Source organism: Elephas maximus, chromosome X (genome assembly GCF_024166365.1).
Source record: "Elephas maximus indicus isolate mEleMax1 chromosome X, mEleMax1 primary haplotype, whole genome shotgun sequence".
Classification (NCBI taxonomy): domain Eukaryota; kingdom Metazoa; phylum Chordata; class Mammalia; order Proboscidea; family Elephantidae; genus Elephas; species Elephas maximus.
In genome coordinates, this window is record NC_064846.1 from 36,382,682 (window position 1) to 36,410,468 (window position 27,787).

At 44.5% G+C, this 27,787-nt stretch overlaps 1 protein-coding gene across 3 annotated transcripts in view; it reads left to right on the top strand.

Annotated features, from left to right (window-relative positions):
* Positions 1-16,228: 16,228 nt before the first annotated feature.
* TMEM255A (transmembrane protein 255A) overlaps positions 16,229-27,787 on the top strand; it is a 68,773-nt gene continuing 57,214 nt past the window's right edge. For all 3 annotated transcript variants that reach the window (XM_049872517.1, XM_049872518.1, XM_049872520.1), the window contains exons 1-2: positions 16,229-16,286; positions 23,093-23,235. In XM_049872517.1, coding sequence (XP_049728474.1) covers positions 16,229-16,286; positions 23,093-23,235 — 201 coding nt within the window. The remainder of the gene's footprint in view (positions 16,287-23,092; positions 23,236-27,787) is intronic.

Consider the following 27,787-nt stretch of genomic DNA (forward strand, 5'->3'; position numbering starts at 1 on the left):
AAAGAAAATAATAAATGTTGAAGAGGTTGCGAGGAGAGTGGAACTATTATGCACTGCTGGTGAGAACGTAAAATGGTACAACCACTGTGGAAAACAATATGGCGCCTCCTTAAAAAGGTAGAAATAGAAATACCATACTACCCAGCAATCCCACTCCTAGGAATGTATCCTAGAGAAATAAGAGCCGTCACAGGAATAGACATATGCACATCCGTATTCATTGCAGCATTATTCACAATAGCAAAAAGATGGAAACCACCTGAGTGCCCATCAACAGATGCCTGGATAAGCAAACTACACACAATGATGCATCTGTGAAACATCTCACAACATGGATGAATCTGGAGGGCTGGATGAATCTGAGTGAAATAAGTCAATCACAAAAGAGCAAATATTGTATGAGATCACTATTATAAAAACTTAAGAAAAGGTTTACACACAGGAAAAAAAAAAAAAACCTTTGATGGTTATGAGGGAGGGGAGGGGTGGGGAGGGGAAATCACTAACTAGGTAGTAGACAAGTGTTAAATTTTGTGAAAGGAAAAACACACAATACAGGGGAAGTCAGCACAACTTGACCAAGGCAAAGCCATAGAAGCTTCCTAGACACATCCAAACACCTTGAAGGACCGAGTTACTGGGGCTGAGGGCTGGGGACCATGGCCTCGGGGGACATCTAGGTCAAGTGGCATAATATAGTTCATAAACAAAATGTTGTACATCCTACTTTGGTGAGTAGCGTCTGGGGTCTTAAAAACTTGCAAGTGGCCATCTAAGATACATCTGTTGATCCTATCACATTCAGAGCAAAGGAGACTGAAGAAAACCAAAGACACAAGAAAATATTAGCCTAAAGGACTAATGGACCACATGAACCACAGCCCCCACCAGCCTGAGCCCAGAAGAACTAGTAGGCGCCTGGTTACCACCACTGACCGCCCTGACAGGGATCACAACAAAGGGTCCCAGGCAGAGGAGGAGAAAAATGCAGAACAAAATTCAAATTCACACACACACACACACACACACACACACACAAAAACAGACTTATTGGTCTGGCAGTGACTGGAGGAACCCCCTAGATTATGGCCCCTAGACACCTTGCTAACTCAGAACTGAAGCCACTCCTGAAGTCCACCTTTCGGCCAAAGACTAGTCAGGCGTATAAACCAAACAGTAACACACATGAGGAACATGCTTCTTAGTTCAATCAAGTATAGGAGACAAAAGGGGCAACACCTGCCCAAAAGCAAAGACAAGAAGGCAGGAAGGGACAGGAAAGCTGGATGAATGGACACTTGAGAACCCAGGGTGGAAAGAGAAAGGGCAAGAGTGCTGACACATTGTGGGGATTGCAACTAATGTCATAAAATGATTTATGTATAAAATTTTTAGATGAAAAACTAATTTGCACTGTAAACTTTCATCTAAAACTCAATAAAACAAAAAATAAAGACTGCAATCCCCACTCCAAATTTTAACTAATTAACTACTCCATGCCATCCCAAACCAGCTCCTCTTCTTGTATTCCCTATCTCAGTAAATAGTAATATCATCCACAGAGTTACTCATGCTAGTATTTTGAGAGAAACATCCTCACTCCCTTAGTCTCCACACCAAATCCTGAGGATTTTAACTCCTACATTTTTTCTCATTTCTGCTCCTACTACCATTGATCTAGTTCATTCAGGACACCATCATTTCTTACCTGGATCATTGCAACAATCTCCTAACAGCTCAGTCTTCTACTCTTTCCCCTTACTCTAATCTGTTCTTCACGGTTTTCAGAGTGATCTTCCTAAATCATAAATCTGACCATGTCATTCCCTCTCTTAAAACCCTTCAGTGGCTCCTCCATTGTCCTGAGGATACGGTCCAAGTGCCTTAACATAACATATAAGTTCCACCATAATCCTAATTGTCAAACCTTATTTTTCAACACGCCCTGCCTTGAACTCTGTGCTCCATCAACACTGAGCTTTTTGTAGTCCCTTGAACGCTCTATAAAATTTCTAGCCTCTGTGCCTTTGATCCTATTTTCTCCTTTGCCTGGGATATCCTCCCTCACCCTACATGTCCTTTCCTGACTAACACCTTCTGCCTCATTTCTCTGTTCCCCTTCATGGTCAAACTTCTTAAAAAACATTTCTACACGTTATTTCCACTTCCCCATTTCCATTTACTTTAATTAGCCCTCTAAAATTAGGTCTTCCACTTCTCACCTCTTCACTGAAACTGCTCTTGTCAAGGTCACCAATTGTCTTCATCATCAAACTAAATGGACTCTATAATCCTCAGTTTACTTGACCTCTCAGGAACATTCAACCTAGTTGACTACTCTCTTCTTTTTGAAACACTCTCTTCCATTGTCTTCCACAACACTAGGCTTTCCTGGTTCTCCTACTTCACTACCTTCTCAGTCTCTTTCGCTAACTCTTCTATCCAAACTCTAAATGATGGTGTTCCTAAGGGCTTCGCTCTGGGATATCTTTCCTTTCTTCTCTGCACACTATCCCTAGGGGATCTCATCCACTCTTAGGGACTTAAAGATCATCTTTTTGTTGATTGCTCCTAAATTTGTGTCTCTAAACTAGACCACTTCTCTGAACTCCGGACCCAGAAATCCAATTGCCTGCTTGATCTTTTCATTTCTACACCTCACAAACATCTCAAACTTAACATGCACCAAATAGAAATTTGATAATTTTCACTTCAAATCTTCTCCACCAGCCCCATCCTGAGGCATCTTTGCATCTCAGTAAATGGCACTATGATTCTTCATTTTCCTTCAACTCCCCCCCACCATCATGTAGTCCAAGTGCTCAGCACAGTGCCTGGCATACAGTAGACTTGTATTCATTCATTCATTGATCATTTATTGAGCTCCTACCATGTCCCAGACACATAGCAGTGAATGAAACAAAGTCCCTGACCTCATAGAAATTACATCCTAGAGAATGAATGAATAAATAAATGAATGAGTAAATCTTTTAATACTCAGGTCAGGCACCACTTCGCCCTACCTCCGCTGCCTGGATTAGGAACCTCTTCTCAGTCATCTCTCAGTATCTAGCACACCCCTTTGCCATTACATTTTGTTTTCTATACCGTGATTATCTTTTTACGAATCTCTCTTCCTCACTGACTGTGAACTCCTTGAAAGCAGGAACTGGATCTTACTTATTTCTAGGGCCTGGCACATACCAAGTGCTCAGTAATGTTTTGTTCTATACTGTTCACAGTGTCCTCTAACTTCGAATACCACCTCTACCCCCTCCAGTCCAATTCTACCTTTAGAATGGTCCCCTCCCCCATACACACACCCAACCAAGAGCACTAGTCAGTTCTACTTTTTTCCTAGATTCCAGATTTATTTCATACCTAAAAAAAAAAAAAAATTTTTTTTTTTTAGGGCCCTGGGATGGTGCCTCAGGCAAAGCCTGGGAGTCTTACAGTGTTCTCAACTGCCCACAGAAGAAGAGACTGCTCAGTCTTTTCTTTGAGTTAAGAGAAAGGTATTGCAACCCTATTCATTTTGGTCCTTTTGATTCTGAAGGGTGACCCTTTCCAATGTAAACTGTGGCCTTAATATTTCCCAGCTGTAATATCATCCTGGGTCAGATCCCCATGGTGATTCTGGGGTACACTCTGGAGGGCCTAAGTGGAAGATGTTCAAACTAGGGAAACAAAGACTAGCAAGAACTTGTGACTAGCTCGTCCAACCCATCTTCACTACTAGAAAAACAGCTCACACCACAGATCATGGTGAGGGAAGTCCAGGAGGGTGAGCTTGGACATGAAGCACATGTCATTTGTGTGGGGGGACATAGCAGTCACCTGGGTCTCTGGAGCATTTCCTACCTGTTAGGAAGGGTAATACTGACTAAGGAATTTCTGCAAGGCAATTTCATAACCTCTGTGCTTCTGACGGAAAAATAGGCCAAGAAGGGTTAATTAGAACCGGGTGACTCCAGTTATTTTGTGAAAAGAGACCATTTTTCATTTCACTTAAGCCTTGAGAACACCTATGGGGGTGTATGTGTGTGTGCACGTATGTAGACGAAGCTGTCAGTGAAGACCTTGAATGGGAGGGGCTGCTAAGAGTGATGGATCCGAAGGGAATCAGGGAACGGGTAATGATTGGGGCGGTGTTTAGGGAGCTGACAGAGAAGACCCTGGGGGTGGGAGGGAGGCTGACAGTAAAGGTCCTTGGAGTGAGGCAGAACTGACAATCTGACAGTGATGATCCTAGACACAGCCGTGGAGGGGCTGCTGCTGTTTGCTGCATTTCCTCACTAGTTGATCCAATCTCCTAGTCAGGCCCCCCTGGGCTGGACTAATAATGTACGTGCCCCACTACAATGCCAACACATCAAACAAGCCACCATTAGAACAAGATCATTTTCCTCCAGGCAGCTGCTTGCTGCAATCATTCTGCTGATTAAATTTCATTCTGGAAAGTACTGCACAGACATTAATCAGGTGTCACAGCTACTCTATCCTATAGAGCCAAAGCCTCTCTGACCTTTAAAAATACACCAAACAGTTGCTAGAACACATCTCCCTAGGGAGGACAGGTCCTCGGGCCAGCCCACAAAAATCTACGCTGTCCTCGCTCCCTTCCAGCCGGCCTTCCTTTTCCTCTGGAGACAGTAAAGAGTAACAGAAATCTTTCTGACATTTTTTCCCCTGGGAGACTATGTTCAGCCTTGTGTCCTGATGGTACCAGCAACCCTCTACATGTGTGGATTTGAAGGCCTGGGAGGGCTTCCTTATTTCAAAATAGCTTCCCCACTGGCCTGCCCCACTGCCTGAAATTTCCTCCAGAATAAGCACCTCTCCCAGTTAAGGCACTATCGTCTCCAGAAATCCCCTGTTTAAACAAAAATAAAAGAAAAACTAGTTTATCTGAAAGAGAGACTCTATAAATAACAATGGTACCTTACAATTACAATTACAGAACACTTTTCCTTGCTCTCAATGTGTTATCTTATTTCATTTTCACATCAACCCTGTCAAGTAGGCATTACGTATTATCATCCCCATTTTACAGATGCCAAAATGGAGGCATAGAGAGATTGATTTGGTCAAGGGCCTAGAGCTGGAAAATTTTCTCCTGACACCAAGCCCGAAGCTCTGTCATGTTAACACAAATGATAACTGGCATCTGAGAGTTCTAAGGAGAGCTGTGTTTTGATAGGGGTGTGGGCAATGGCTGTGGACATCAGGTCCAAGTAGGGTGTCAATGCAAGGGCCTGCAAGCAGCCAGAGGGCAGCATGGAGACAATGAGCACCTGGGTAAGGGGAGTCAGATGGGGAGGTGAGAGGGGCTGAAAAGAGCCTGTCTCCTTCACCACAGCAGATGTTAGTATAACCAAAAACCAAGCCAAACCCCCTGTCGTCGAGGGGATTCCGACTCACAGTGACCCTATAGGACAGAGTAGAACTGCCCCATAGAGTTTCCAAGGTGCACCTGGTGGATTCGAACTGCTGACCTTTTGGTTAGCAGCTGTAGTAGCTCTTAACCACTACGCCACCAGGGTTTCTGATGTTAGCGTAAGTGCTCCCCAATTCCTTTCCTCATCCCGGCAGGTGGCAAATAAAGTGCCTTGTATCTAGTTAGGTTTTCCAGCCAGAAGTGATGAAGAGATGCTAGATGTAATTGCAGGAGGGAAGGTCATATATTCATAGCACCCTGGGCTGCCCTTGGTGACATGTACTGGCAGCCTCTGGCCACCCACTCTCTTCAGGTGGTGCCCATCAAGTCCAGGGCATTAGTATTAAGATACAACATTATAACACTATCAATAATGTAAGACTGTGCCCTGTCCTTAAAGCATAATGTAATTTCAAATGCAGTGTGTAGTAGACTGCAAGTTAATTGGAAAGGATGTCTTGGACCATTCAGGATGCTACAGAACATTTGGCATAGACATTAAAAACTTCTTCAAAGCCCAGGAAACTAATTGCAAATGGTTAGGTAATACACAGCTGATGGAAAGAAGATTCTCCCTTAAACTGATTCCATGGTATATGTACAGGGATATGCATTGCAGCATCGCTTGTAACTACGAAAAACTGGAACAAAATTAAATGCCCAGCCATGGGGTGGGGGTGGGGTTGGTTAAATAGTCTGAAACACTCGCAGGATGGAATGTTTATGTGGCTGCTAAAAAAATGAGGTACATCTATATTTACCGACACAGAAAAACATCCATGAAATAGTATTGGGTTAAAAATAAAAGTAAGTTGCAAAATAATATTTATAGTTTGGTTCAATTTTTGCTCACTAGCTCTATGTGGGTATACGTATACTTGTTTGTATATGGATAGAAAAAGTCTGGGAAAATATACGTCACTCTGAAGAGTGAGGTTGAGTGGGGAGGGGCGCCTTCACTTTTTAATTTATACAGTTATGTATTGTCTGAATGTTCCGTGCATATTTTAGTTTTATAATTGTTGACTGTTTGTTAAAGGCAGGCAGCCTTTACTGAGCAACCCCCTCCTCCCTGTAGCAGGATTTTGGGATCCTGAGCAGAGCTGAGAGATTTATGGGCATTTCACCATCAATAGAACTTCTTGCAGGTCCAATTGAACTGCAAGGCTGGATTTATTTTAAACAGTAACACAACCAAATACAACCCCACCAAAGGAATCCTCTCTAATAAACTGACTTGCTCACTTTATCCCTCTCCACTCTTCTGTTTTTCCCCTCAACTTCTCCTCCATAACCCCCCTAGACAGAGTTTCTTTCATCTTCCCGGACAGGTCAGTTTCCCAGGAAGCTGTTTCCTGCAGGCAATCCACAGAATAGACAGCCCCCTACCGGTGTAGTTTCAGGGGCATACAGAGAGCCCGACCAGCAAAAGTACTTGCCATCTGCCAGCACCAATACGCCTTCAATAGCACAACGAAAGGGAAGTACAAATTCCCTTGAGAGAGGTACACGTTGCCTGAAACTCGCACTCAGGCAAGGAAGACTGAAAGAGCCTTTCCTGTGTGTGCGCGCGCGTGCATGTGAGTGTGTGTGTGTGTGTGTGTGTGTGTGTGTGTGTGTGTGTGTGTGTGTTCGCGCGCGCGTGCGCGCACGCGTCGAGGGCGATAGAAAGAGAGAAGGAACCAAATAGATGTGTCCTGAGCGGCCACAGGCACAGGCTGCGAGAGGACTGGCTGCAATTTATGCAACAATCACCTGTTTATTTAATTCGTTTATAAAATAGAATTGGGAGTTGTTGTTTTGCTAATTTGAAAGATATTTTTTAAAAGTATAGAAAAGAAAGCAATCACCTATAATTCCACTATTCAGAGATAACCACAATGAATATTTTGAGTTTCCTTCCAGTCATTTTTTCTCTGCATATATATATGGAATTTTCAACAAAATTGGGATCAAGCTATACTAGAGTCCTTGCCTCCTTTTCACGCAGCATTATGTATTTTTCCATGTCCTTAAATAATTGAAAACATGAACTTAATAGCTTTATAACGTATGCATCGTATGGCTGTACTACCATCTAGTTAAACGTTCTCCTAAATTGGCGCATTTCTGTTTTCTCCTCCATTTTTTCCTTATTGTAAATAACATGGCCATGGGCATTCTTGCATATAATTCTTAGTCCAGATTTCTCTTTCCTCAGTACAGATTCCCAGAAGTAGAATTACTGGGTCACAGAGTGTAAACATTTTTAAAGGGTCTATGGATCCGTTTGAACTGCTAGCAAATCTATTGATTTCCAGAAACTACTGAACACGGAAATCCTCTCCCGTTCAAACCTGAACCAAGCAGTTGGACACCACCACCCCCCACCCGCGACCATGCCACATCTAATTAAGTGTTTAATGAATGTTTTCTGATGGAGATAAAGGAAAAGGATGTACTGAGCTCGGTAATTAATTAGAGAAAGGAAAAGGGCAGTTACCGCTTAACTGAATCCTGTTCTCCTCCCTCCACCAGCCCTCCTCTCTGGCAGGTAAACCAGCAGGGCATCCAGACTGGCCGACCGACCAAATGATCCCCCGACCCAGTTTTGGTGGGCTCAAGATGACTCACCCTTTTTTTTATGACTAAAAAGTGATATGTATGGTGCATTTTTCTGTAGGGATGTTATTCTTCAATAAAAAAGTTACTGTATAAAATATGTTAATTACGTTTACTCATTGATCTTGCTCTAACCTTAACATTTGTGATGATTAACCTTCTTATGTTTACTCTAAAAAGCATTATACAGCTTTTTGGAATATCAGGATTTCTCTAGTGTATCCATTGCTGGCTGCGTTGTCGTTCTCCATGGCCATTTTATGCCTTTGAATTAGCAAAATGTGAAATTCTGTGAAAAACAACAAAAAAAGACTTTGCTCTTTAAAAGAAACTATCCTCTTTCTATAGCAGGAAACATTGTTCTTCAGAACTTTCCTATCAAGAATTTAGTAGATGTAAGTATATTGTATTATTTTTGTGTTTTTGTTGATGTTTCTAAAGGATGTTCTTCGAAATCAGAGTCCTTTCTTTATATTCATTTTCATTTAAGTCTCTTGGTGCTCTTCGTCACACATTAGTGATCAGAAATGAGGTGAAATTTCCATTTCCTGCCCATAAGAGCTAAGTAGGCATCGTAATGGAGGTTGAAGGGGGTTTTGCCCTAACACACACATCAAGATGTGTTTGATTGATTGAACATGGGCTTGGGTGTGAATTTGAACGCTACTGAATGCAACTTACAATGCTTAATAAAAATATTTAGTCTTTTATTATTTAAAAGGTTTACTTTCAAAAATGAGTGTTTAACTCTAGAAATAATTAAACAAAAATAAAAGTATGGATGGAGAAAAATCTAGAAAAATGCATCTCTGGGGAGTGGGATAGGAGGAGGATTTGCTGCTTTGTTTGTCTCCGCAATTTTGGACATTTTTGTTGTGTAATGTTTTATTTCTGCAAACAGAAAAAAAAAGTTCCATATATTCAGCAAATATTTAAGTGCCTACTATGTACTGGGCACAACTACATGATCATTATAGAAATTTTGAAAGCTAAATATAAAAACGACTTCGGGTATGTGCAACAGAGATCAGTAATGCATACGATTGTCTTCATTTCCTAGTGCTGCTATAACAGAAATACCACAAGTTTGTGGTTTTAAAGAACAGAAATTTCTTTTCTCACAGTTCAGGAGGCTAGACATCCAAATTCAGGGCACTGGCTCTAGGGGAATACTCTTTCTCTGTCAGCTCTGAGGGACAGTCCTTGTCCCAGCTTTGAAACCCCAGCAATTCCTGGGTTCCTTGTTGATCTTCAGGTGCTATCTATCTTCTTCCTATTTGTGATTACTTCTCTGTCTAAATCTGTTCCTTTTATAACTCAGAAGTGATTAGGTTTAGGGCAACCCTATACTGATATGACCTCATTAAAACAACAGAGGAAACCCTATTCCCAAATGGGATTACACCCAACAGTTACACAATTCAATCCATAACGACAAAGACAATTGAGCAGTTGGAGGTTCCTAAGGCACTTGTGACTGGTGCCTCAGTGTTGCTGCCTGCTGGAACTGCTCTCAGCCTCTGGTTCTTAGACCTATGGTTCCCACTGGATGCCATGTGCTCAACTCAACTCCAACCTAGCTTCTCAACTGACCCTTTCCATTGCTTCCTGTAACTAGGCTAGTCTCAAGTGCTAAAACTTCGCCTTTTCAAAGCAAAGCCAGGAGGATGTGGGGACTCAGACACTTTCACAAGCTGGTGGTGGGAATGTACTTTGCTACAAATATTCGGAAGGGCAATTTTACAATGTGTATTTCAAGTCTTAAGAATATTTGGATTTGATGATAAAAATCAGAATAGTGGTTACCTCTGAAGGAGTTATTGACTGGGAGGGAGGCTCAAGGAAGCCCCCTGGGATGTGGAAAATGTTCAGTATCTTGATCTGGGTGGTGGTTACAAGTGTGTGTGTGTGTGTGTGTGTGTGTGTATACACATATATATGTAAAAATTCATTGAGATGTGCACTGAAGATTTGTGTACTTTAGTGTATGTATGTTAATAAAATTTTAAAACTTAAAAATATATATTTGGATCTTTGGAACAAGTAATTCCACTGTAGTACTATAGCCTATGATAATAAAGATGCAAAGATTTGGTTCATTATATTATTTATAATGTCAAAAAATTAGAAACCTATGAAATGTCCAATAACAGGGGAACATTAATAATGTTCTATCCATTTAAAATCCTTTCTCAAATGTTTCTTATTGGTGTTGGAAGACACTTAAGATACACTCTTCGATAATTAAAGAAAGTCATAAAATAGGAAGAAAACAATAACAAAGTAATTACCTGTGTTGTTCCCCAGTGCTGTGACAATTTTCCCGTTATCCAAAGAAAGTGACCAGCCGATAGTGGTCAAGCTTCTTGGGCAAAAGAACATCCTCAACCATTGTTCTCCTCAGTGAGAATTCAGCTGTTTGTGGTACAGGCAGTGGGTACTAGACAATGACCTAAGGGAGTCTGGTGGGAACAACTGCAGCTGTAATTAGGGATGTTTGGACTCACTGAAGTATTCCATTATTCTGAAGCTCTTCTCTGCCCTTGAGCAACTTAAGTCTGAGATCTGAGAGGAGAATGGTGATAACGAGAGTGGCAAGACGAATGACTGGAATGTTTGTGTGTGTGCGTGTGCACTCTTTTGTGAATACTGGTGTGGTCACCATTTTAAATAGGCAAGTGTAGATTATATATATGTATACGTGTAGACGTGACCCCTCTTCTACTCTATATTTCAAATTTGGAATCAGGAAGGCACTGTGTAATTTAACAAATCAAATTGAACATCAAAATAAGGAGGTGATTGAGTGCTTTGGCTATTCCCATGGTGAATGTTACAGACAGAGCACCATCTGGCATTTTTCTAGTGGTCTGAAGGCTTCTGGGCGAGGGCTCTCATCAGTGGCTTGAAGAAGACAGAGAAGAGGCTGCAGCCTCATTGGCAAATGTTTCCCGATGCTATAAAAACAGTTTGCAACCTAGAGCAACACTGTATGCTTGATTAAGCCTGCAATGAGAATGATTTATTTTAAGCCATTTTAATAATTTCTTTTCCATCAGAAGCTAACCAAGCAGTTTTATAGTAGCCTTCACTTGCCTGAGGGACTAGTTCCTTCATCAGGTGGCTTGCCTACTGGTGAATTTTGTTATGAGCCTATTTATGTATATAATCCACATGTGTTTTGACCTGAAGAAAATCAGAATGAAGCACATGAAAAATTACCCCCCCCCTTTTTTTTCTTTTTTAATTGCCCAGCTCATTCTGCATTTAAAATAAACTTTATTTTTCTTTGGAGGAAAAGGGGGCTATATGCTGGGCTTGATTGAAATGTGGGTTTTTTTTTTCCTTAGTTCCCATGCTAGTCCCTCCCCTTATCCCAGTTCCTCTGTCCAAACAAGTACACCATCTCTTGGGAGGAGAATGCTACTACTCTCTGAGCTGCTGCAGCTGCTATTGTCACTGCTACTGGTCTCAAAGTCATTTTTAACTTAACTGAGTGCCTGCTGTGTTCCAAGTCCCATAAGGCGCACGAAGAGCAGTACGAAAGAAATATTCGGTATGTAGTTTTAAATAGCCAGCTAGCTCCTCGAGTATCTTTTTAAAACAGGATTCAATTTTCATGCAGTATTCAGGAATATAGATGTTGCATAGAGCAAAGCTTGCCCCCATTAAGGGCACCTCACTAGTTTGTGGCTTTGATTATACAGGTCAAATTACATTATGTCCTCTGTGTCAATTGATGGGCAGTGTGTTTCTCTCTAAGGTGAAAAGGCCTCATTCTGTCCATTGAAACCAGTATGGTAATAAGTTTCAATTCGGCTTCTCTAGGGATCTCTTCTTGGGATATATTCAAGGTCATATTTTGGCTTTCGTGGGCTTGCTCTAATTTTTTTCAGTTTCAGCTTGAACTTGCGTATGAGCAATTAATGGTCTGTTCCGCAGTCGGCCCCTGGCCTTGTTCTGACTGATGATATTGAGCTTTTCCATCGTCTCTTTCCACAGATGTAGTCAATTTGATTTGTGTGTTCCATCTGGCGAGGTCCATGTGTATAGTCACCGTTTATGTTGGTGAAAGAAGGCATTTGCAATGAAGAAGTCGTTGGTCTTGCAAAATTCTATCATTCGATCTCCGGCATTGCTTCTATCACCAAGGCCATATTTTCCAACTATGGGTCCTTCTTCTTTGTTTCTAACTTTTGCATTCCAATTGCCAGTAATTATCAATGCATCTTGATTGCATGTTCAAACAATTTCAGACTGCAGCGGCTGATAAGAATCTTCTATTTCTTCATCTTTGGCCCTAGTGGTTGGTGTGTAAATTTGGATAATAGTCGTATTAACTGGTCTTCCTCGTAGGCATATGGATATTATTCTATCACTGACAGCGTTGTACTTCAGGATAGATCTTGAAACGTTCTTTTGGGTGATGAATGCAACACCATTCCTCTTCAAGTTGTCATTCCCAGCATAGTAGACTATATGATTGTCCGATTCAAAATGGCCAATACCGGTCTATTTCAGCTCACTGATGCCTAGGATATCAATGTTTATGCGTTCCATTTCATTTTTGATGATTTCAATTTTCCTAGATTCATACTTTGTACATTCCAGGTTCCGATTATTAATGGATGTTTGCAGCTGTTTCTTCTCATTTTGAGTTGTGCCGCATCAGCAGATGAAGGTCCCGAAAGCTTTACTCCATCCACGTCATTAAGGTTGACTCTACTTTGAGGAGGCAGCTCTTCCCCAGTCATCTTTTGAGTGCCTTCCAACCTGGGGGGCTCATCTTCCAGCACTATATCAGACAATGTTCCGCTGCTATTCATAAGCCTTCAGTATGGATTACACCTCAACATAAAGAAAACAAAAATCCTCACAACTGGACCAATGAGCAACATCGTGATAAACGGAGAAAAGATTGAAGTTGTCAAGGATTTTGGATCCACAATCAACAGCCATGGAAGCAGCAGTCAAGAAATCAAAAGATACATTGCGCTGGGCAAATCTGCTGCAAAGGACCTCTTCAAAGTGTTGAAGAACAAAGATGTCACCTTGAAGACTAAGGTGCGCCTGACCCAAGCCATGGTATTTTCAATCATATCATATGCATGTGAAAGCTGGACAATGAATAAGGAAGACCGAAGAAGAATTGACGCCTTTGAATTGTGGTGTTGGCGAAGAATACTGAATATACCATGGACTGCCAAAAGAACGAATTTAGCCAAAAGAACGAACAAATCTGTCTTAGAAGAAGTGCGGCCAGAATGCTCCTTAGAGGCAAGGATGGTGAGAGTGCGTCTTACATACTTTGGACATGTTGTCAGGAGGGATCAGTCTCTGGAGAAGGCCATCATGCTTGGCAGAGTACAGGGTCAGTGGAAAAGAGGAAGACCCTCAACGAGGTGGATTGACACGGTGGCTGCAACAATGAGCTCAAGCATAACAACGATTTTAATGATGGCACAGGACTGGGCAGTGTTTTGTTATGTTGTGCATAGGGTCGCTAGGAGTCGGAACTGACTCGACAGCACCTAACAACAACAACAGGGATCTCTTGGAGTTCTGGTGGTGCAGTGGTTAAGCGCTCAGCTGCTAACCAAAAGGTTGGCAGTTTGAGCCAACCAGCCACTCCGCAGGAGAAAGATGTGGCAGTCTGCTTCCAAAAAGATTACCCCAAAACCAAACCAAACCCGTTGCCTACAAGTCCGTTCTGACTAATAGCAACCCTATAGGGCAGAGTAGAACTGTCCCGTAGGGTTTCCAAGGAGCGACTGGTGAATTTGAACTGCCGACCTTTTGGTTAACAGTGAAGCTCTTAACCACTGTGGCACCAGGACTCCATAAAGATTACAGCCTTGGAAACCCTATGGGGCAGTTCTACTCTGTCCTTTCGGGTCGCTATGACTCCAAATGACTAGATGGCAATGAGTTTGGGTTTTTTTTTAGTTTGTTCGTTTTGTTTCTTGAGATCTCTAGCTGTATGGTTGCTACAGGGTAGCCAAGCATCTCTAAGGGTGTTAAGCAGTCTTTTCCAGCCTGTATATAAACCTCTTTTCTTCAAAGTTACTTTCACAGAAACAAAATAAGTTAATTACAAAGTACTCCTGAGAAATGGACGCAGGTTTTAGGAGTTCTTCACATTAAATATATGAGCTATTTAGAGTGGGGGGAAGAATAGCTAGGTAAACAAGTCTGAAAGAAGAACATTGCAAGAGTATAAATATGGGATTTCCCTCTGCCTTTGGAGAGCTTATGGGGACTGACACAGAAGCCTAGCAAGTTTAAGACACACATCTCTACTCTAGTAGGCATCTTGGCTTTATCTAGGACATATATCACAGATTGCTAAACCACAGCTATAGTGTAGGGCTGCTAATAATACCTGACACAGCATTCAGCCTGGCCCCTGGGGTGCCCAAGTTCTTTACAAAGGGCTTCCTTTTTTAACCTCCAGGAAGCATCTTTTCTTCCTTTGGAAGATGGGAAAGGGCAAGGGCCCTCCGTTCCATTTCCTGGATAAGGAAACAGCCTCACAGCAGATTAACAAGTCGGGGCTGGAAAGAAGCAAGGACTTTCCTTCACCCCATCCGCTCTCAGGAGAGTTTTATGCTGGATTTGGTTTATTTGTTTGTTTGCTTGGTGGGGGCGGGAGAAGGGTGCAGCAATCCTCAGGGGGAGGTGGTTGGACTCCTCACTGGGACAGACTGGACACCCCCAAACAGGTAAGTTTCTTGGGATGTCAGGCCTACAGGGAAGTTTCCAGAAGGAGCTGAAGCCCATTGCTACCCTTTTCCCCAACCTCTACCTCCCCTAGCCACCAGACAGATGTCCTAGGCACTCCAAGGAGGCCTCATCTTGTTTTGCAGCTGTTTTGAAGACAACAACGTGGTGCTTCCAGGCCAATATCCTGATGGGGGTCTGGAAAAATGGATGGGGCGGAGAGGGGGGGAGACTTGACTATCCTCCAATATCTGGAACATTCCCACCTCATCTCCAGTTTGCCTCAGTAACCCACAGTGGATCTGTCAACCATGACTTTATCTTCACTCTTTTGAAAGCTACTTGTGTTTTTACCCTTTTGCACCACTTGAGACTAACTAATTTCTTAGGTTTACAATATGCTGTACTGAGTAATATTTCTTCTCAGCTGCCATGGTGGGAAAAGCACTGACGTGAAGATGCTAGTTTCAAATCTCACCTCTACCATTTACTGACTGAGTAACCACAGGGAATTTTCATCTTTTCTCTGAGCCTCAGTTTCCGCATCTGTAAAATGGGGTTATCAAGACCTGCTCTTCCTACCTCACATGGCTCTTATAATGAGAAAATGAGATCTTTGATATACAAACACCTTAAAAATTACAAACTGGGGTGCTGATGCAAAGTGGTATTTGCTTTTGATGTATTTCCTTCTAGTTCTTAGGGGGCTATTGGTTCAAGAATTCTCAGATCTGGTGAGTCAGGCTATGTTCTCTCTCTCATCTCTGTATAATTTTATACACTCTACTCACACCATTTCCCAGCCTTCATCTTTCTGCATTTGTTTAATCTGTCTTCATATGGCAGCCCCCTCTACCCCTGCCCTTCCAGTTCCCTAGATTATAGAGTGGCACTTCTCTGGATCATCTCCAGCGCCATTATGTCATTCTGGAAGCACTAAGACCAGACCTGCACAAATGTGTGTGAGTGTGTGTTCCTTATCTCTGAGCCTCTGGCTCTGCCCCCTCCCCAGTTATAAATCCTAGAACAGGATGCTTACCCAAAACCCTCTCCAAACTAGAGAGAAGGCCAGTCAGCCTCAGGCTGAAGCCTCCCCTTCTTTCTCTGCGCAGCCCTGGCCCCAAGGGGCTAAAACGGCTCCCTGTCTGGCTTGGAAGGCTGGAGGTGGATAACTAGGATGGGGGGGCCGAGAGGGAGGGAGGACGGGGGTCTTGCGCAAGCGCACGCTGCTGCACCGACCGCCAATGCTGCTGCCTCCAGGAGCAGAGGGAGGCAGGAGAGGAGGGAGGGAACCGAGAGGAAGGGAGGGGGAGGCGGCACTTGGGCTGCAGCTCGCTACCAGAGGCTGTCTCGCGCAGCTCTTGGAGGGACGGGGAGAGGCAGCCGCGGAGTAGGATGCTCTGTGGGGCGCCCTGAGCCGGGGGCGCGCCAAGCAGTTTCAGGGGCCGGGGCAGCCCGGCAGTTTTCACCATGCATCAGTCCCTGACTCAGCAGCGGTCCAGCGACATGTCCCTGCCCGATTCCATGGGTAAGTCTAGCCCTCTTAATTGTGAGTGCCCCGCCGCCCGGGAGCGGGAAGCCGGGCCAGGGGGCCTCTTGCCCCAGCGGCTGGGGGGTGGACCAGAGCCCCAGGGGAGCTGTCCGGTAGGGGGGCTGCGCGCAGGGACCAGAGCGCTCAGCTCGCGTGAGAGTATCCCTGCCCTGGAGTGCGGGTGTGTGCGTGTTTGTGTACGTGTGCCTCTAGACTTGCAGCTTTCCATAAATCCCAGCTGTCCTGGGATCAAAACACTTCCCTGCAACCTGCGCCTTCGCTTGCCAGTTGACGCTCCCTCTTTGCAAAGTCCCTGTCACTTCTAAGGGCTCAAGACTACCATCGTTAGAAGGAGCAGGGTCCTCGGTCCCTCTCCCCAGCTCTCTTGAAGCTGCCCAGAAATTGAGAGCTGCAGTGGGGGTGGGGGGCTGACTTGCACCTCGCTGAATGGGGGGTTGCACAATGCTGGGGGACGGGGGGCGACCAGAGGAAGAGGGATCCCGGGAAGGGAATTCCTAAGGAATCGCGTCTGCAGCGGCGGGATCTACATTTCTTGAATTTGATTCCTACCCTGCTCCAAATGCATGGAATGTGCGTGAGTGTGAAAGGGGGGGGGGCGAGTGAGAGCGCGAGAAAGAGCGAGCGAGAGCGAGCCCGCGCATCTTCTCAAGTCGCGCTTCCTTCTCTGGCTGGAACTAGGCTGATTTGGCTCCACACCTTTCCTCACCCAAACTGGGGGGCATCTACCTCCCAGCACCAACTTGGCTGCTCCTCCAAGCCGCTTTTTGGTAGTTACAAACACAAAACCTCCCCAGTCCCCCTCAGCTGTTATTAGGCACCTTCCCATGCCTTATGATTTCACTGGGTGGAGAAATGAATTTGGAGCCCAGGAGAGCGGGAGGGGATTGTCAAACCACGATCCCAACCTAATCTTACAATTCGCCTCGGCTACACTTTAACCAAATCGAATTCTCTCTTTCCCCAAATACTTGACATTCTGCAAAATCCCTCCATCCCCGAATTCCGGCCACCCGGCCTGTTCAGGTCGACTCCGAGGAATCTGCGGGAACATCTCGAGGGGCGGGGGAGGGGAGAGAGTTACACGCCCCATGTGAGCTGCCTGCTCTCTGCAAAAGACTCAATCTTAAGAGAATTCGTTCCCAGGAGGCCCCAGAAAGTGTCCTCTCCTGGATGGTGAGAAGACCCGTATTTTCAATGGTTTTGCATATTCGGTATAAGAATTTGCTCTGTTTTATTTTTAAGGGCGTAGTTGTTTGCAACGTGCAACAAATGAGGCCAAGAACTCGGGTCCAGGCGCAGCAGTAACAGACTTCCCCTTCCCCCAGTCTAACACATATACATACACACACAGACTGCACTCCTCACCTTGGCCAGCTGTGGCGCCAGCGCAGCCCTAGCTCCCCGACGCCAGGCGGTGGCATGAGGGAGGGCTGGGTCGCAGGGTGCGAGGGTTCCGCAGCGCCCACTCCCTCTGCGGACCACAACCACCTGCAAACCTGGCCTCCCTGCCTCAGGCTCCCCTGACTGCAGGGGGTGAGCAGGGTAGTGGCCCGGGGCTTAAAGCGTTGTCACTTGGCACAGTGCTCTATGGGTTGGGAAACAAGATGAAGAGAGTTCTATCTTGGGCTCCCAGGAGCCGTCAGTCAATCTTGCGTTTCCCGAAAGGTCTGCGCAACAAGAAGCTAAGTGGGCTTCGCCCAGCCCAGTCTCGACGCAGAGGGAAAGGAATCTTAGATCCCGTGTAGACGTAGAGCCCGCGCCACGCGTTCTGCTTTTTAAGGTCGGCAGACCGGGGGCACTAGCACATTTTGGAGTTGAGGGGTAACCCTGGGCTTCCACAGTTTGGACAGGAGAGTCTCCCTGGAGTTCCCTGGCGCTCGTCCCGCCCAGCCCAGGCCTGAATCAGCGTCTAGGCTACTTAGAAGCTACTCCCACTTAGCTCTGGCAAGGCCACCTTCCCTTTCATGGGGCGCAGGTGGTGGAGGGGGAGGGGGGTAGTGTTTCAGCCTCCAAGCTTAGCACTTCTGAGGGGATTCCCTCTACAGGCAAGAAACAACCGCAGCCAAAACAATAAAACTGAAAACACAGACACTGCACCAAGGGGCCTGCACCTGACGCTTGCTGACTGCCTGGGGATGAGGGGTTTGTCCAAGGCTCGCAGCGAAGCGGGAGCTTGGCAGTTACGAAGAAGGTAATTTGACGGGAGCGCCCCTCCGTCCCCTGCCAGCAACCCCCTTCTCCCTTTTGGCAACACCGCCCCCAGGTGCTGAGGCACCTCTACTGCAGCAGGACACTCCCCTCCCAAATAACACGTTTGTAATTCACCAGCGGCCTTGGATGCCTCCATTCAAAGAATATACTAAAGTGGAGGCGAATGGGGGGCTTCGGCTCCCTTAAAGACATGTTTGGGAGATGGGTAGAGCCTTGAGGCTCAATCTAAACACACTGCGTGGGCAGCCACCTGTTTCTACGAATGCTTAAGGCTGGGACTTCCTGGGACTCTCTCGCAAAAGTCGACTCAGGTGAGGGAATCCTAGTCGGTTCAAAAGATCAGCCCTGAGAATTAGCCAGTCATCAATAACATAATGTACGGACGGACAGGATACTGGGTCCCTATCCTTACTGCACCCCAATAGAGATTACACACCCTACCACCCACTCTGTTGAGAAGGGTAATCAAGAACACGTACAAGGTAAAATGCAAGTTAGCAGACAATCGTCCTACCTTCTGGCAACCCACACCTTGGTTCCTGTCAGATCTTGGACAGTCTAGGCCAGTGGACATCGCATGGGTCGTGGATCAGACCCATAATTACAATTGTAATTGTGGCAGTTGCAATGAATATACTGATTAAGGTATCTAGGAACTAAAAAAAAGGGGACATAAAATAATGACTGGTTACAGTAGAGTGAGCTTAATCAAGCAAAGCTTCCTGGAGGAGGTGGGTTCTGAGCAGGCTTCAGAAGAAGAGAGATTCAGATTCAAAGACCGCAGTGCAGATGGGGGGACTGACCAGGGGAAAAACCTAGTAGAGGGAGAAGCTGGTTGTACTTGGATGGCTGGTGATGGGAAATAATTGGGCGCTTCTAAAATTTTTTTTTTCTAGAGCTGAGCCTCCTGGTCGTCACGACTCAGGGTGGGGGTGGGGCACTGCAGTGGTTCTGCAGGGCGCCTGTTGGGGGGGGCAGGCAATGCCAATGATGGCATTTCAGACTCTCCCACTGCTGGTGGTTGCTGGGTTTGTTGTTGTTTATACAGAAATATACTGAGTGCCAAGGAGACAGGCTAGCGAGAGACACTGGAGTTGCGACACTAGTTGAATAGAAGGGTTTCAGGTCTGGGGTGCCCTCAGGCATACCCTATTTCAAATAATTCTATAAGCATAGTTGATGTTCATTCACGTAATTCCACCTCCTCCACAGTCTTTTTGATTAGAAGGGAAGCAATTCTGAGACGTTGCCTCTTGTTCATTCAACAAGTATAGACTGCTTACTAGGTGTCTAACACTGTGCTAGGAACTCTTTTTAAGTACCTGCTGCTTTTTTAAAGTACCTCCTCTGGATTCTTTGATGTGTTGATTTACTAAATAAAACAGGAATGAGATTGTTCTGTGTTCACAGGAACATCTAAGGCAAGACCCAAAATGCACCCTAATAAGAACAGGGCTCCCCTTCTCCCTTCTAAAATAGAAACAGCCACCAGGAAAATGGCCTAAGAAGACACAACAAGCTTTAGCATTGCAGGCCGCCTCTTGAGAGCCTGGGCCATGCTTCAGAGAACAGGTGTGTCTTGCTCTAAGTAGTTGTGAATTTCACTAAGTCACACTGACACTAAAGATAAGTTGAGCGGTGATTCTTCACTTTTCAAAAGGATTTATCCCGGGTTTCCTTTAAACAGTCAACTCTGAAAGTACAACTAAAAATAATTTCATTTTACGTTATTCTGGTACTTGTAGTGTAAAATATGGGGTGGTTTGGGGGAAAGGACAGAGAACAGTCAACCTGGTGGTGGAAGAGTTTTCTTAGAATTTTATCCAAAGCAAATCCTGTCTGGAGGCAAGGCCCCTATGGGGCTGTAGGATCTTTGCCTGGGTTTCTCAACTGACTAAATTTTCAATTCAGGCTCTAAAGCAGAAAAAAAAAAAAGATTTTCAAATGACACCATGTGGTTTGCTGAGTCACTTTTCTGATCCAGCTCCTGAGCTTTTAAGAGTTAGTGATATTTGCAAAGGATACTGAGGAGCTGTGAATAAGATCAAAGGCCAGTTGGGAGGGGAGGAGCCAGGAGAGTGATGCAAAAAAAAAATTGGAAAGACCATGCACACACACCTGCCCCCAATTTAGTCTCTAAGGTTACATGTTTTTCACGTAAGGTGTTGAGACACGTTTGTGTGTCACAAAGATACCTTTGGTGCATCCAGATGTTCTGGGTTTCTTCACTCTCTTTTGCCAGTTTGGGATGAAGAGGGGAGGGCTAGAGATGGCGTGGGTGACATAGGAGAAAGGAAGATGATGATGGGAGGAAGTGTTAGTAAGTTTATGTTAGAGCCCCTCTATGGAACCAGCCGAGCCCTGGTGGCACAGTGGTTAAGCGCTCAGCTGCTAACCCTAAAGATCAGTGGTTTAAACCCATCAGCCATACTCCGTGGGAGAAAGATGTGGCAGTCTGCTTCCGTAAAGATTACAGCCTTGGAAACCCTGTGGGGCAGTTCTAGTCTGTCCTATAGGGTCTCTGTGAGCTGGAATCTACTCCACAGCATTGGTGTTTTGGGTTTTAATGGAACCAACTGGCCAATTCACTGAGAAATAGCTGTCATCAAAAGGACTTGGGGATCCTGGTTTAGAGACTCATTTAGGGTCCCTCCACACGAAGAGGAAGGATAATTAACAGGTCATTGTGCTGGTAAACAGGTAAACAGAAGAAAAAAAATCCTGCCTCCCCCTACTCCCACCCCTCTTTTCCTTTTTGAGCACCAGACAGCCCGGATCTCTGGCTTCCATAGCTCGATAGCTCGTTGTGTTTACCACCAGTCAGCTTGCCACTTGCATCCCTAACAGAGCTCTTGCGCACAAAGAGCTCTGATGTCACAGGTGTCTCGAGCAGTCTTTCGTGTTTGTCCCCGTGGAGGCTGGGCTCAGGCCCCACTGGAGCGAAGCCTTGTTTCCCAACCCTCCTAACCTCTCTTCCCAGGGTGAGAGGTGGTACTTTAAGTGTGTGGATGCCTGTAAATGCTCATGCCCCTTCTACATTTTGATGTAAAACTGTCTCCGCAGAGTATTGTGTTAGAAATGACCCTGATGAGTCACGTCCCTCACTTTCCAGGCTGACGTCAGGGGAGAGACCGCCAGCCCCTCCCACCTCCTTTGGAACCCTGGGCAGGGACTGCACTGGGGAAGACAAGATGGATGGTGGGGCTGACCCAGGGTGACACTCCTGATGCTTTTCTTCCATACCAGCGAGGGGAATCTTTTGGGGGACGCAAGGCCAGCCACGGCCCCGCCCTCCCATCACCCCAGGCATCCTGGGTCTGGCCTGATTGTCTCGTCTCCCTCCCTCTTTCCCCATCCCCTGTCCCCACCCTCTCAGTGGTGCAGTCTGGGCAGCTTCTCTGGGCAGCTGCTTCCTGAGGCTGCAGTGAGGCCTCCTGGAATGATGGGATCTTATGAACAGACCCAAGTGGCCTCTTTAGTCTCACGAATGACAGCCAAGCCACCTAGTCAGGTGACTCCATCATAAGGCTCCCCACAGCTTCATTCTCCCCTCCCCCACCCCAGGTCCCTATATGAGACTGGGCTCTCATAGCATTCCCCATTTGCTTATTTTTATTTGAACTCGTAGGTGGTAATTCTCCCTTGATATTTCCTGTTGCGAGACACCCCCTCCTTCCCAGATAAATGCATCCTGAGTGTGGAGCGGTGCTTTATGCTGCCTCTAAAAAATTAAATTGAAAAGCGAGCCTAGATACCATTTTTCTATCTGACTTAATAAGCCTGTTTTCGAAAAAAAATATTGGTTGGCACCATCATGTCTGATAAGCTCTGAGTAGGAGAACGGGTTTCTCATCATTTATATTTATGTGACCCCCACAGAAGCCTAAATGTGAGTAAGTTATAATCCTCCCTATCTACCTCCCCTGATACATATCTTTGTGGACTAATGGCCTCCAAACACTTACTTTATTACAAACATTTGTTATGTGACAAATCTCGCCAACACACCATTTTAAAGTTTATACATCAGGTGGCAAATGTCAGAAATAAATGGAAAAAAAGAAAAAAAAAATCCCAGGACCTGGCTTGGCTCTGATATTTACACTGAAAATGAAATTTCCTATCTCCAGCTTATGGGAAAAAAAACTCTTCTTAGTTGCATATTGGCTTTAAAATATTTTCATTTAATAACCCCCCACACGTACACCTCCCATTTATCATAAGCCTTATAAATTGGTCTGAAAAAGCACTCTGCTGAGTGGGGATGACACATTTTTTATCCAATGCCCAAAAGCACAAAGATTTGTTTTGTTTTTATGTAACTGGTGAAATTTCTTCTGTTGTGTTTTGTTTTGTTTTTCTCCAAAATAGAAATATCTTTTTATTATAAAAGTTGCACCTGCTGACTGCAAAAAACTGAAGCGCCATGCCTTCGCCATAATTTCACTCCCCAGAGATAACCCCAGTGGGAGTAGGAAAGGAAAACCTTCCTAGTGTAGTCTTGGTTGTTCTTTAAGTTGTTCCCTTTCCTGGCCCAAATGAGCAATTTGACTTTCTCTGTGTGCTTTCAGGAGCCTTCAACCGAAGGAAACGAAACTCCATCTATGTCACCGTGACTTTGCTTATTGTATCCGTGTTAATTCTCACGGTGGGCCTTGCTGCAACCACCAGGACTCAGAATGTGACTGTCGGAGGGTATTACCCGGGAGTTATTGTAAGTATAGAAGGCGTAGGTAGGTCTCACTAGCTTGCTGGCTACAGAAATTCGGGTTCCACCAGGATGGGTTGCAATTCTATTGGAGTTTTTATTGTTTGCTCCGTTTTCCTTTATATCTCTCTATATTTATAGAGAGAGGCAACTCCAGGCCCATTAAGAAGAGCGCTGAACTAAGAATCGGAAGAAGCCCAGCTCCAACCCTAACTAGCAGTGTGGTCCTGAACAAGGCATCTCACCCTTTTGGATCTCGAATTTTCTGGTCTAGGTGATGTTATTAACTAGCAGTGTTTATCTTAGGCTAAGATCCTACCCTGTCTGGGCATCTGCTTTTCTATATATGATAGAAGTCATCTGATCTCACTTGAAATCTGAGGACCCTTGAAGCCTGGACACTGTATGATCAGTACTAATTGTACACTCCTATTTTTTTTTTTATCAGGAAAAATGTGTGGACTATAGACCCCTAAAATGCATTCATCTACAAATTATATACATGTTCGTAAAACCTATATAAGATGGAGGTTCAAAATTAGATAAAAATTAAATCAAGTTTTAATATCTTCACACTAACACTAACTAAAATTTCAAAGAATGATGTGTACTTTGTGTGAAGCTTGTCAGTGAAGATGGTGGCTAAAAACCCTTATTTCAAATAGCTTACTAGGTATTTTTTAATATTTTTGGCTGACGTCTCATCAGATATGATTAGCTCGTCATTGGTGTCATTGTTTTTTTTTGTTTGTTTGTTCGTTTCATCCCAAAAGCACAACGTGGCTAACAATAGGCTTACCCTGAGAGTAGAAGCATCAACTTGGCCATTTTCTTATTGTTCTCTTGTGCCTATGTCATTAGGGCATCTTCCATTCGTGGTTTCTCCACAGGAGTCTTTTCAAACCACTAGATCATTTTGTTGGGACTGGTTTAGTCAAAAGTGGATAATACAATCCAGGCATGTGGAGAAAATGCATCACCATAAATCCTTGGAACTTGCTCTCTTCCCTCAGGATAGCAGGGAACTTGCCTCAGGAACTTCCCTCAGGAACTGCTTGGACTTGCCCTCCTCCCTCAGGATAGCTCACCTGGTCATCTGACATTGACACCCAGGGAGGGCGCCAGTGCCACTCTGCTTAATATTAGTCACACTTAAGTTGGTTCTTATCTTTTTAGATAAACCATAAATAGAAAGTAGGCATTCTAATCGCTTCTTCCCACACTCCAATGGATTATTTTACACACCCCCGGGGTTCATGAGATCCACATTGAGCTCTTTACACACAAAGCCCCATTTGGGTCCACACGCACTGCTGCTGAATCCAAAAACCTAACTCTAGAGGTTGGACCATATTTTTTACAGCACTTAAATGGCTCACCAACTGTAACTGATAGACAGCAGGAAGTTTAGGATTTTTTTTTTTTTATATTTTAGAAGAGCAAAGAGGTCAGATGTGTTGGGGGGGAACTGTTATTTTGTTCCTTTTTTTTTCCTTTGGAAAGGTGGGGGTTGTAGAGAGAAGCAAGAGGAGGGGAAGAGATTAAAGATGAATGCTTTCGACATGCTAGCACTGTGAGTGAAGAAGCCTGGCGCCTGATGCCTAGGTCACTGATTCCACAACTGGAGTCTGGTATGGGCTGCTCCTTGAACTGGCTAGAGGCTGCTGGGGGAATTTCCTTCGCAGCTCTTGGGTTGCCAGGGCTCCCATCAGGTCAGGGCAGGTGTCCCACAGACACCGTTTGGTGCCCTCTGTTAAACATGTGATATGAGAACTCACCCAGTCCATTTCCTGTGATGAGGCAAAAAACCAGTCCTCAGCAGAATTGGGTTTTATTTTTAAACACAAGTGAGGGGAGGGGGGAGGAAAGGAGGGGAGAAGGAGATTGCATTTTGGTGGCTTGGAAAAGCAATTTATAGGGCCTGTGTGACTTTGCTTCCAGTGGCTATATAGTATAAAATATTTCTGACCGATGAGCAAATAAATGCTCAAGCCAAGATTCAGACTCTCCGTGGGTGAGGGGAAGGTATTTTCCATGTCATTTAAGAGAAAGAACTCCTATTCATGAATGGTGGCTATGAATCCTTTCTGTAGACTATCTGACCGTGGGTGGCTGGTTGGAATACATTAACAAAGGGAAGAGGGCGCATGGTTGTTGTTATTCGTGTACCTGATGTTCAGCTTATGCTCCAAGTCAAAAGCAGTGGGGACAGGTGCTCCTGTGTGTGTGTGTGTGTTTCATTAGAAACCAACGTGGAAATGTTGATAGGCAAGCCAACCCTACCAGGCAGTGTGCCCCATGGTTTAGTCTTTTTGAAATTTGCTCTTATAATCCCTGTAGGTTGTTTCTTTAAAATGGATTTTAATTATAGAAAGTGAGGGGGGAAGAGTGTAGACTGAAAAGAAGAAAAATCTATTTGAGGCTATAGGTCAGATCATGTTGTAACAAACACAATTGGAACTCATACCTCTGAAACAGTAAACGCCTGGGAATTCAGACTTGTCTGGGAAGGAGGTACTTTCACTAATTGAATAGTTTGGCTATGAGGGAGTTACTATATAAACTCTAAGCCAGTGGTTTTCCCACCTTGGGTTGCATAGAAAGGACCTGGTGAACCAGTGGAAGTGCAGCTCTCTAGGCCCCACCCCAGAGATTCTGATTTTTTTTTAGGCCCCACCCCAGAGATTCTGGTTCAGCAGGCCTGGGCGGGACCCAGGAATCTGACTTTCCTTTTCCTGAGCTAACATTTGATTGAAAAATTAATGTATGTTGAATCTGCATTTTAATAAGCATCCTAGAGGAGTCTAACTCTGGTGGACCAGCTACCACCTAGAAAACAAAAACCCAATAAAGTGTGCTTAGCTTTAAAACCAGAGTGAGCATAATGTGGTATTTTGAGATTCTGTACCGTCAAATCGGTCACTTTGAATATAAATTGTCATTGTAGATAACTGTGAAAAAATGCAGGTTATAGGGAGCTCTACTTTTTTTTTGACGTTAACAATATGTGACCATTTAAATTTTCAAAACAGATAAATTAGGGGGCGGTTATTAGATTAAAAGATTTGCCATACAATTCATTTAAATATTGAGATTTTGGGCATTTTAAAATATAACTTTATTTATACAACTCTAAGTCACATATGTGTTGGAAACCCTGGTAGTATAGTGGTTAAGAGCTACAGCTGCTAACCAAAAGGTTGGCAGTTCTAATTCAACAGGTGTTCCTTGGAAACCCTATGGGGCAGTTCTACTCTGTCCTATAGGGTCTCTATGAGTTGGAATCTACTCGACGGCAGTGGGTTTTTTTAAGTCGTGTGAAGCTCCCTGGGTGGCACAAACAATTTACACTTGATTTTTTCTGTGGGGGGGCTAAACTAAAGGTTAGCAGTTTGAATTCCCCTGGTGGCACTGTGAAAGAAAGGCCTGGCGATCTGCTCCAGTAAAAATCAAAGCCAAGAAAACCGCATGAAGCACAGTTCTATTCTGTAACACATGGGGTTGCCATGAGTCAGAATCGACTTGATGGCAACAGGTTTGTTTTTTTATTTTTAATTATTTGAAACTTTTCAAAGGCATCTTTATTTTGCCAAATGAGATGCAGTTATACAGCGGGGAACATTATAATAGAGTGCTAGCTACTCTACCTGAGCTGGAATGTGGTATCCTCCCAAGAGACATGCACACGCACATCTTTAAAGAAGCGCTGATTTGTACAGGCTGAACTGTAAAAGGAAACCCTGGTGGCGTAGTGGTTAAGTGCTGCGACTGCTAACCAAAAGGTCAGCAGTTCAAATCCACCAGGTGCTCCTTGGAAACTCTATTGGGCAGTTCTACTCTGTCCTATAGGGTTGCTATGAGTCAGAACTGACCTGACGGCAATGGATTTGGTTTTGTTTTTTGAACTGTAAAAAGAAAAAAAAAATTTTAATTAAAACTGACAAACTGGCTTAGGATTTTTACTATCCCCAAATATTCAGTGCATATTCAATTCCAGAAGATTCAATGAGCCTTCTAACTCCAAAGACCTGAAAAACCAGGAGCCTCAGTTGTTGCCTGACGCTGAAAAAGGCCACTGAGAAAAGCTGCTCCTTCCCACAACACCTCCTCATAACTTAGATCCAGGGGAACTAAATGTGTTTCCCCAGCAACCCACCAGATGGAGTTGGCCCCTTGGTCCGTGGGGAAAGCCTTTCATTCTTGTACTCTGTCCTCATTTGTTGTATTGTTGGGGCCATACCAGCCTGTGCTGTCTTCTAGGAGACACTGGGAGTTTCTGCCCCGCTTTCCTGAGGGGCTCAGTTAATTGAAAATCTTATCAGAATTACCACGGGATTATTTAGTAGATGGGGGCCTCAGGAATCACTCAAAACCATCCATATCCCAGAAACCTCTAGGCCAGCGTGGCTTCAGCTTCACGTGCAAAGATTCTTTTGAGAAGTTCAAAAAGTTTTAATTAACTTGAATGCCCAGGAAATTTAAAAGGTTCTGGATAGTGGGATTTGGGGTCTTAATGAGAATTACGTAGAAACTTTTTCCTCTCTTTTGAAAATGTTTC